Below are 11444 nucleotides of genomic sequence, written 5' to 3' on the forward strand. Positions count from 1 at the left end.
GTCTCGTATAACTTCGTATAATGTATGCTATTCGAAGTTATTACGCCGAGGGCGGAGCCGGAGGGTCAGCACCGCGGACAGCGCCCGGTGCCCCGGCCCGAGCGAGGCGGAGCCGCGGGTCCCGCAGGAGGCGGCCGGACCCGCCGGCAGGTTTGTTTCCAGTCGTTTCATTGAGGGTACCGTGTATATGGTTTTCAACCACATGAAGCTACCGTCTGCTGGATGCTCTTATGTCTGGCTCGTGCCCATCAGGTGACGTGGGTACCGTGACAATGACCGTGTTGCGGACGAGAACTCTGAGGCCTAGAGAGGGGGTCGTGGCCCACCGCCTTAGGGACGACAACATGCACAAAAGGGGAAAGAAATCCAGCCCCCACGCTCGCTGAGAGATGAACTCCTGTGCGCTTTATAATAATTACACTGTTCATACTCTTCAAGTGTTTTTTAAAAATGATTTTTAACTAATCTTTCTTGAAAGGGTAACATGTGCACATGACAAAATTCCAACAGTACCAAAGGGGATACAGTGAAAAGAAGTCTCTGTCTCCCACCCGGGACCACATCCGCAGGTGCAGCCTTCCGTGTGTCCGTCGGAGACGTCCGTGTATACGCAGGTGCAGGCCAGCAGTTTTCTAACCTGTTTTTTCCATTGAGCAATCTTTTCTCCAGCACATGACTCGCAAGAAGAGGCCCCTGTTTCTCGAGGCCTTCATACCATTACCTCATCTGAAAGTCACTCCAGCCCTGAGGAATGAAGGGGAGGGACTTCAAGAGAGACCAGGCAGGCCTGGAAGCCACACAAACTGTGACCAATTGGCAGACACTGTGCTCAGGATGCAGCTGGCTTAGTCAAAGAAGTGTCCCTGGGATGGGGGCAGAACTTTTCTGTGGGCCTTGCTTTCACAGGGGTGTGTGTGTGCATATGTCTGTGCTGCTAATTCCACATGGTACCATCTGCCACATGCCATGTATATGCTTTTCACAGACTAATTCACTTTATTCTCACAGAGATCTGTTATTATGGGGCCCGTTGTGCAGATGAGGACACTGAGGCACAGAGCATCCTTGGGAAGGATGGGGCTGGACTGTGAAACCATATGGCCCAATCCCGGAGCCCAGGCCCTGTTCTCCTGAAGTTGAGGGACAGAGTTTGAGGAGCACTTCAGGCTTCTGCCCCAGAATCTGGCAGCCTGAGCTCTGGGAGCTGGTCCCTCTGCAGGCCCAGTGGGGATGCTTGACAGGACACTCGCAGGGCTCCTATACTTCCTGATAGCTGAGGTCAGCCATGTGCCAGACGCTGCTGGAGCTGTCCCTGGACATGATTTGCTCGCACACTGAGGGGCATATAACATGCCCAAAACATGATCCCAAACTCTGGGCCTCTGAGCCCTGCTCTGCCACCTACTGCAGGCAGCTCTCTACCTTCTCTGTGCCTCAGTTTCCTTCTGAAAAGAAGGAATAATAAAAATTACCTTTTGAGGTATTACTAGTCTCCCTTCACGGAGGAGCCCACTAGCCACAAGGCCCCTCACTGGCAAGGGCAGAGCTGGACCTGGAAACCCTGGTCTGTATTGGTTGAGCTCTGAACTGCCCTGGGCCCTGGTCAGCCTGGACATGTGGATGGTGGATGTGCATATTTATTGCAACAATTTTCTGACAGAGGACAGGGCATGGAGCTGCTTTCTAAAGTCTCTCAATGGGGCTAGTGGAGACCTTGGGTCTAAGACCCTAATTTTATACTGAGGGTGATAAGGCCTCAAGAGGGAAAGGGCCTGACTGAGGGTTACCCCGTGTACTGACCCCTCCTTTCCCACCTTCTCTGCAGTTCTGGGAAGTCATCAGTGACGAGCATGGTATAGACCCCAGTGGCAACTACGTGGGGGACTCAGACCTGCAGCTGGAGCGTATCAGTGTCTACTACAATGAGGCCTCCTGTGAGCACCTGCCCCAGCCCCCCACCCAGGACCCTGGGGAGAGCAGGAGGGCACTTTGGTTGGCTGGGTCCTAGCATCTTCCCTTTCACTGGTTGGCCAAGTGGCCAGCAGGCTTCTGGAGATTGGGCATCCATACCCACAGAATAAGGGCAATGAGGCATAGTAACCATCACCACAAAGGGAGATTCACATGCATTTAATGATCATGAGGGCGTGTGCACAGGCCTGGGGGGAATGCAAGGGGGAGGTCCAGAGCAGGGGCCACTGGAGGGCTTGGTCAGGAGCTATTTGGCAACTGGTATAAAATGATTTCCATAACAACCAATATTAACGTGGCCACATGGACATGTTATTTGATCCTCTCTGTCCCAAGTGTTGACTGTACCCATATTTTACACATTTTGTGAGGCTTAAGGGTGAAGTGAGTTGCTCGAGCTCACCTTTGGTCCCAGGCTCTTTGACTCCAGAGTCCGAGCTCTCAGGGTGAGAGCGGGAGGCTGGCAGGCCAGGGGCAGGATTTAGAAGGATGAAGGGAGGAGCCCCTGACTCTCCATAATCCAAATCACCCAGCCCCTTTATCTCCTCAGCTCACAAGTATGTGCCTCGGGCCATCCTGGTGGACCTGGAGCCTGGGACCATGGACAGCGTCCGGTCTGGGGCCTTTGGGCACCTCTTCAGGCCTGACAACTTCATCTTCGGTAAGTTTCTCCCGCTCCAAGCTCTGATGGCTGAGCCCACAACAGGCAATCCCAGGTCAACAGATGGCAGTAGGTGTCAGAAAGAAAGGACAGATCCGCCCCTCACCATGGTCTTGCAGGGTGAGAACTAATCTCTCCATTTTACAATTGGGCATTGGAGGCCCAGAGAAAGGATTCTGTACAAGAAACAGAAACCATTCATGTGTCTCTAGCAGAGGGAGGTGTAAAACAGGAATGAGCACACAGAATTGTTTCAGGGCTGGAGGGACACAGGTAGGGGCCTCCGGAGGACTCTGGAGTTCATGAGCATGCAGCCTGGCTGCAGCTGAGAGGTCAGGATGTTCTAGTGCCTGTGGGCGGTGGAACGGCCCTGGATGCTTGCACAGAAACAGGAGGAGTGGCTTGCCTCACCTGTGCCTTCCAGACACCAGCGCATCTGACAGATGGATGCCCATTCTCATCAAGCCCCAAGCTGTCAGATTCTGGGTTGTAGTTTAATCTTCCAGCATGGCCAGTCAGAGGGCAGGGCTGACCAACTCACCCTGGATCCTCTCAGGAGAGAAAAAGGCTCTGGTCTGACTCCAGGTTCTCCATTTCCTGTTCAGAACCCTTAACACTGGGCACTACACAGCTGGGGTCCCCAACACTCAGCAGCATTGGCTCAGGGGAGGCCACGGTGGGGCATGAGAAGCTGTGCTCAGTGGGACAGCAGAGACAGCAGCGGCACAGGCCTCCACACTTGCCCTCTGGCATGTTCAGGCAGGTGCTGGAGGTCTGGACTACGGAGCCCCTGACCCTGGTCTGTCTCCTCTTCCTCTTCTCTCCTCACCCCCCACCCCGCCACAGGTCAGAGTGGGGCCGGCAACAACTGGGCCAAGGGCCACTACACGGAGGGCGCAGAGCTGGTGGACTCAGTCCTGGATGTCGTGCGGAAGGAGTGTGAGAACTGCGACTGCCTGCAGGGCTTCCAGCTGACGCACTCGCTGGGTGGTGGCACGGGCTCGGGCATGGGCACGCTGCTCATCAGCAAGGTGCGTGAGGAGTACCCCGACCGCATCATGAACACCTTCAGTGTGGTGCCCTCGCCCAAGGTGTCGGACACGGTGGTGGAGCCCTACAACGCCACACTGTCCATCCACCAGCTGGTGGAGAACACAGACGAGACCTACTGCATTGACAACGAGGCCCTGTACGACATCTGCTTCCGCACCCTCAAGCTGGCCACACCCACCTACGGGGACCTCAACCACCTGGTGTCGGCCACCATGAGTGGGGTGACCACCTCCCTGCGCTTCCCGGGCCAGCTGAATGCTGACCTCCGCAAGCTGGCCGTGAACATGGTGCCCTTCCCGCGCCTGCACTTCTTCATGCCCGGCTTCGCGCCACTCACGGCCCGCGGCAGCCAGCAGTACCGCGCGCTCACCGTGCCCGAGCTCACCCAGCAGATGTTCGATGCCAAGAACATGATGGCCGCCTGCGACCCCCGCCACGGCCGCTACCTGACTGTGGCCACGGTCTTCCGAGGCCGCATGTCCATGAAGGAGGTGGACGAGCAGATGCTGGCCATCCAGAGCAAGAACAGCAGCTACTTCGTGGAGTGGATCCCCAACAACGTCAAGGTGGCCGTGTGCGACATCCCGCCGCGCGGCCTCAAGATGTCCTCCACCTTCATCGGCAACAGCACGGCCATCCAGGAGCTGTTCAAGCGCATCTCAGAGCAGTTCACGGCCATGTTCCGGCGCAAGGCCTTCCTGCACTGGTACACGGGCGAGGGCATGGATGAGATGGAGTTCACCGAGGCCGAGAGCAACATGAACGACCTGGTGTCCGAGTACCAGCAGTACCAGGACGCCACGGCCGAGGAGGAGGGCGAGATGTACGAAGACGATGAGGAGGAGTCAGAGGCCCAGGGCCCCAAGTGAAGCCACTCGCAGCTGGAGTACGGGGCCAGGCAGCTGCCAGGGCCAAGACAGCAGCGTCGCCCCCAGAGCCACCCAGCTGCCGACATCGCCCCCAGCTCTGCTCCCCATCGGCTTGTCTCGACATCCTAAGGTTCCCAAGTTATTGTCCTCCGGTATTTACAGTTAGGTCCCCGCCCCTCGTGAGTCCACAGGACTCTGTCTTCCCCACCACAGGCCATCTCCAGTTTTGTGTTGCTTGTCTGTCTCTTTGTTTTATTGTGGTTCCAGGCCTGATGTTTTATGGTTCGTTTTGGTTTTTTACTGATTTGTGTTTATATTTTGGGGGATACTTAATAAATCTATTGCTGTCAGATACCCCTGCCTGGTGCTGGAGATTTTTTCATTCTGGAAAGTTGGGTCCAGAGGGGTGAGGGGCAGACAAGGAGACTCGGGTGGGGGCTGAACCTGAAGGTGCCTCAAGGCCCAGCCCCTGCGGAGCTCCAGGAAGTGGGGGAGGGGCCTGGAGAAGGAACTGGCCTCATCCCAGAGCCCCCAGCACAGCTCTCCTGTGATTTAGGAACAATCCATGCTCATCCCACAAGCTGACTCGTTCTAGAACTTTCTTCTGGTTCAGCAGGGGCTGAAACTTACAGGCAGGCAGCCCTTGTCATGGCGGAAACTGACATGAGGCCTGAAGCCTGAGACCTGATCTAGGGAGAGAGGGAAGGGAGCTGAGCATTCCCTGGGAATATGTGGGTGTGTGGGGAGAGTCAGGGCTTGGGCTCTGGGAAGGGGCTGGTTGGGTAGGACGTGGTGCCTGGACCTAGGCCCAGGCCCACAGTGTTGGCTCCATGCTCGCCTGGTGGTCATTTCCTGCAGTCACAGGACGCACAGTGTCCAGCTGCACTGGCACCTGGAAGGGGCATTGCCACAGGAGACACTCCTCTACAGGGAAAGAGGCTGGCTGCCCAGGCGCCCACAGCAAGTGTTCAGAGCTGGGTGGGGGCCCAGACTCCTCTTCACTCAGTCCCCCTGCTGCCCATCACTCAAAGCCAAGGGCACCATCAAGCCTAAATCCCCCCGGCCTCTGCTTGGCAACAACATGAAAGTGGCCTCAAAGCAGGCGCGGCTCCTTCTCACACCACCCTTCACTGTGGCTGCACAAGCACAGGAAGAGAGGTTGGGGGACTGCTGGCAGTCTCAGGAACTGAAGCCCCAAAGGACCACACATCCTGAACCCTGGCCCCGATCCACACACCCAGCACGGATGGGCACACAGACCGCTGGGACTGTCTCATCTGTTAGCCATTGCTGTGTAACAAACCACCCCAAGATTTAGTGACCTGAAACAGCAATTTATTATTTCTCTTGATTCTATAACTAGATGATTCTTTGGCTTCATGGTGTTGGCTGGCATAACTGCAAGGTCTAAAGCCTCACTCTTGGGACCAGCATTCACAGGTGCTAGCTGGGGATGGTCAGTCTCTGTTCTCCACCACAAGGCCTATCCATGTGACTGCCCAGTCTTCCCCACAGCATGGTGGTCTCAGAGTGGGCCAGCTACTCACATAGCAGCTGGCTTCCCTGGCCAGGAACAGGCCCAGAATCCCTGTGCTGCATTCAACGGGTTAGAGCAAGTCCCAGGCCTAGCCCAGACATGCGAGCGTGTGAACCCGGGAGATGTGGTTTGTGAGAGGCTACCAAACACAGTCCGCCACACACCTCGAACTTCGCGTCCTCTCCCCCAGTCCTGCCTCCCCAGAGCAGCGAGGCCAGCTCTATCTGTCCAGGTGCTCGGGTCAAGCAGCTTGAAGCCGTCCTCGACTCTTGTTTCTCCCACCCACACCTGCTCCGTCAGCAGATCTGGCTGTCTCTTCCTCCAGAATATGTCCCCGTCCTCTCCTGTCTGGTCCACGCAGTCACCTCTCACTAGGCTCCCTGCTCCTGCCTGGCTCCTCAGTTCCTTCCTCACATGGCAGCCAGAGGATTCTGTGAACACAGTCAGCACTCAGTCCCCCACTCACACCCTGACCGGCCCCTCCCCTGGTGCGATGGAGCCCCTCGGCGGCTACAGCATCTGCCCTCGGCCTCACCGACCTCCCCCCACCTCTCCCTCTTGTTGACTCTGTTCCCTTCTTGCCACTTTCCTTGATGTTCCTTGAACACTTACGCCTGTGCCCACCTCAGGGCCTTTGTGCAGGGTCTTCCCTCTGCCTGAAACATCCCCCACCCCAGATATCTCATGGCTCCTTCAGATCTGTATTCAAATATCACAGGACATTTCCTGACCCACCCTTTAACCTGGCTCCTCTCTTCTGCACACACGACCCTTCTCCAAGTCTACTTTCTACGCAGCACTGACCACCTACATCAGTCAGGAAAGAGGCTGCCCCCCTGGGGGAGGGAGCGTGGGCAGGCCCCAGTCAAGGAGTGCTGAAGGTAGAGGGGTCAGGGAGCAGGATTACTGGGCCCTGCCGACAGCTGGAGCCACAGGACAGACAAGCCCAACAGGAGCTGTGGCTTCTCACAGGGAGGGCTCCACTGCCAAGCCCCAGGCCGGCTCAGAGGGTGCCAGTGCCTGGGCACTACTCTGCCCTCCCCTTCTCCATCCTCCCGTCCCTGCTGAGGCTCCCACTGGCTGGATCAGCTGGAAGTCAGGGGACAGGGGAGCCAGGGGGCCTTCCATTCAGCTCCACATTCAGCAGACTGAAAGGTGGGTCTGGGGTGGCTAGAAGGCGTCAACCCACCTTCACCATGCCTTTCCTTCAGTCACCAACCGATTGTCTCCTCCACTGAACGTCAGCTCCATGAAGGAATTTCCGCATTGTTCCCTGCTGCAATCCTCGTACCAAAAAGAATGCTTAACTCACAGTACCTGTTTAATAAATATTTATTAAATAAATGGTGTAAATTATAGTCTTTCATGTAACAAGAAGTCTGGAGATGGTCTTCCAGGGCTGGCCTTCTGTCACCTCCGTGAGCCCTCCAAGGATGCAGGTTCATCCCCTCTGTCGATCACAGGATGAGCCCCATTGCCCAAGGCCACTGCCACCCCAGTCATCACAGTTGGATCAGGGGAAGAAAGGGGAAATTTCTAATCTTATGACTCCTTTTGGGGATGAAATCCCAGAAATCCCCAGCGGTTGTCCTGTCACATCTTCTTGGCTTGGTGGGCACGCCTGTTCTTACAAATGCCTGGCAAGAGGAACAGAATCACTCCCAATGGTTTTCATTAATCAAGGTCACCCACCGAGGCAGAGAAGGAACCATATGCACAAAATCAAAGCTCTTGCAGTGGTAAATGGGGAGGAGGCATTGGGGAGGGACCCAAGGGAGTATCTACAAAAAAACTCAGACAGTCTCTGAAGGGCAGGACGGCGGTGGGGATGGGGTGTAGTGAAACCAGCTGACAGGGCTGGGATGCTGGGCATGAGAACTCAGAGTGGGTGGCAGCCTCTCCGGGTGACAGTCTGCAGAGTGTGCACCAGTTAAGGGGAGAAAACTGAGGGTTGTGGATGACCCCTCAGCACAAGCAGGACGTGTGTGAGAGTCCAAGCAGCTCCCAGGAGGAATGCTGGGATGTTCCAGACCACACTGAGGTTGGCATCCAACCCGAGGGCTTCTCTTGCTCCAGCTTCTGCAGCCCACACACTCCGGCCTCTCCAGCTATTCCTCTTGGTCTCTGCTAGCTGTGTCCTTCTCTTTTGTAAACCTTCTAGCTCTGTCTGAACATTATTCTCAAGATGCCATGCTCCTGACAGATCATATTTTCCAAAGATAGTCATGAGATATCTTCCATTCCATAGGCCTTTCTGCACTGTGACCCTGCCACTCTCGCATCAAGAGGCAGGGTCTAATTCCCCTCTTCCTGAAGCTGGAATGGTATTAGTCACATTTTCGTAAGAATAACTTTTGTGGAAGTGACACTGTGTGACTTCCAAGGGCAGCTCAGGAAAGGTCATGAGCTCCTGCTTGGTTCTCATGGAACCCAGTGCCATGCTGTGAAAAGCACAGCCACATGGAGGCATCTGGTCGATCATGCCAGGGAGCCCAGCCTGAGTTGTCTCAGTCAATGCAGTCAGGAGCAAGAACGTGCATGCAGCTTAAGTGTTTGAGTGTCCCCACCTGTTGTCACAGAGTGCTTCAGGCATCACGGAGCAAAGACAAGCCATACCCATTCTGTCTGAATTCCTGACCCATAAGACTTGTGAGCACTAAAATGGCTCTTACTCATTGCACTAGGTTTTGCAGTAGTTTGTTATGCAGCAACAGATACCCCAAACACACCCCTTGGGGCTACACCCTGGTGTGTGGCTTCTGCCTATCCTGGAGTTCAGAGCCTGCCAGAGGCTGTGGCAAAGGACAGTGTCTTCCCATCCTTGGGGTATGCTGCAGATTGAATGTCCCCCCCAAACTCATTGAAGCTTGACCCCCATTGTAACAGTGCTAAGAGGGTGGGAAATTTGATTATGGTATTTGAAAGGTGGGGCCTCTGAGAGGTGATTAGATCGTAAGGACTGTGCCCTTGTGAATGGAGTAATGAGTTATCGTGGGTGTGGTTCTGATGGCTTTATAAGGAGGGCAAGTGAGGAGGCTAGGGCTTTTTACAAAGTCCATTCTTTCTATGTGACACTCTGTGTTGCCACAGGACCCTGTAGAGAGTTGCACTAAGAAAAAGGCCCTCACCAGATGTGCCCCCTCAATTGTGAACTTCCCAGACTCTGAACTGTAAAAAATGAATTTTGTTTTCTTATAAATTACCTGGTTTCAGGTATTCTGTTATAAGCAACATAAATAGACTAATACAGAATCCTACTCAGCAATAAAAAGAATAAACTACTGACACCTGTGACAATATGGTGCATCTCAAAATAATTACTCTGAATGAAAGAAGACAGACAAAAAAAGGGTACCCACTATATGATTCTATTTCTATAAGATTCTAGAAAATGCAGCATAGTGACAGAAGCAGATTAGTGGTTGTCTGTGGATAGAGGCAGGGACAGGGGTGGGGGTTGCAAAAGGGCAGCATGAAACATTTAAGGGTGATGGATAGGTTTACTGTCTTAATTATAGTATCTCAGGTATACACATATGTCAATACTTATCAAATTGTACATTTAAATATGTGCCATTTATTGTATGTCAATTACATCTCAAGAAAACTGTTAAGAAAAAGGAAATTTCCAATGGCTTGTGTCTGGTCACCAATCAAAGCCGATGTTTTTACGACTGGCCTGCAGCCCCTCCTGTCTCCAGGGCCCTCCTCTCACTCCACCTTGCACCGAGTTTGGGCCACGTAGACCTGCTTTCGGTCCTGCAGGCTCTTTCAGTTCCTCGAGGCCTTGGCACTTGGAATTCCCCTTCTGGATGCTCTTTCTGAGCTCTTCGGTGGCTCCCTCCTTCTGACCCTTCAGGTACTGGCTCGAGCATCCAGGCCTCCTTCCCTGACCTCAGTCACTACTTTGTTTATTTCCTTCCTGGTGCTCATCACATCTGTGATTAATTTGCATCTTTGCTTATTGTCTCTTTGGTTCCCTGAGTGCTGAGACTTTGTTGGTCTTCTCACCCCCGTGTCCTGGTACCTCAGCTGGAGCATGGTTCTCAGTAAATGTGCTGTTGAATGAATGGTCTACAGAGGAATGGAGAAATGGTAGTGACTCACTCTAATTAAGAAATAAGTAGACATTTAAAAAATATATATATATATTTATTTATTTATTATTATTATTTTTTTAAAGATGACCAGTAAGGGGATCATAACCCTTGACTTGGTGTGGTCAGCACCACGCTCTCCCAAGTGAGCCACGGGCCAGCCCAGAAATAAGTAGACCTTAAACTGTCTCTCCTTGGGTGTGCGTGTGGGGGGTCCCATTGCTTGCATAGATACTGGTTCAGAGTCAACAACTGGTACTAACACGCGTTTGTGGAGTGGGCCACCTGGGGGTGGAACATTCTTCCTCTCAGGGCTGGCCTCACCTATAGACTCACCCCTTTCTTTATTCCTGTAACTGAGCACCCCCGTGTGCAGGCACCGGTCTAGGCCTTGAAGCAGTAAGAAAAGCCCCAAATGCTCGCCAGCTGCCCTTAGCTTCTTGGGGGGTGGGGATCAAGGACAAATAAAAATGTACAAGATAGAGGGTGTCAGGCAGTGACAAGTGTGTGTGGGGACGGGCCCTGCCTCCCAGAGAAGATTGACAAAGCCTGCCGAGGAGGAAAGCAAGGGGCAGGTGTCTGGATATGACTGAGGAAGTCACAGAGGCTCAGCCAGGCAGATGCCCTGAGGGGTGAGCCTGGTGAGTCGAGAAGCCAGGAGGTGAAGTCTGGGGTAGACTTCTTTTTCCCAGGATCCCCCTGACCGCCAGATTGAGGGTGAGGAGGAGGCTGCCGCAGCTATCTGTGTGGTCACAATGAGGCAGGGATGAGGGGTCAGATTCTGGGTACAACTGGAAGGTGGACAGTTCAGATGAGGAGTGTGGGAAAGGGGGGGTCACTGAGGTTGGGTCCCCAGCAGTGGGAAGGGTGCAGCTGCCATCCTAGAGGTGGTGACAGCTGTAGAAGACAGTTGTGGAGAGGTCAGGTGTCCATTGGGACATGTTGAGTTTGAGATACTTCTGAGAAGACAGTTGGTGCCACTGCCTGAGCTGTGGGGAGAGGTGGGGCTCACCACCGGGGAGCCTTCAGCACAGAGTCGTTTCCAGAGTCCCTGACTAAGTGTGATCAGCAAGGCAGGGAACAAGCACCGAAGGGAGAAAAGGACCCAAGCAGAGCCAGAACACTACAGTGTCCAGAGGAAGCAGGTGCTGAGGAGCTAGCAAAGGAGACCCAGAGGACAGCCAGTGGGGTGAGCAAGCAGAGGAGGGGGCATCCTGGGAGCCAGGTGAGGAAGGTGCCTTGTGAAGGTCTCAGTT

At 54.1% G+C, this 11444-nt stretch overlaps 1 protein-coding gene across 1 annotated transcript in view; it reads left to right on the forward strand.

Moving 5' to 3' along the window:
- LOC103581838 (tubulin beta-3 chain) overlaps window positions 1–4908 on the forward strand; it is an 11657-nt gene extending 6749 nt beyond the window's left edge. Inside the window, exons 3-5 of the mRNA XM_008563580.1 lie at window positions 1826–1934; window positions 2522–2632; window positions 3479–4908. Of these exons, the coding sequence (XP_008561802.1) occupies window positions 1826–1934; window positions 2522–2632; window positions 3479–4554 (1296 nt within the window). The 3' untranslated portion in view covers window positions 4555–4908. The remainder of the gene's footprint in view (window positions 1–1825; window positions 1935–2521; window positions 2633–3478) is intronic.
- The last annotated feature ends 6536 nt before the right edge of the window (window positions 4909–11444 follow it).

Source organism: Galeopterus variegatus, unplaced genomic scaffold (assembly GCF_000696425.1).
Source record: "Galeopterus variegatus unplaced genomic scaffold, G_variegatus-3.0.2 Scaffold174, whole genome shotgun sequence".
In the NCBI taxonomy this organism is placed as follows: Eukaryota; Metazoa; Chordata; class Mammalia; order Dermoptera; family Cynocephalidae; genus Galeopterus; species Galeopterus variegatus.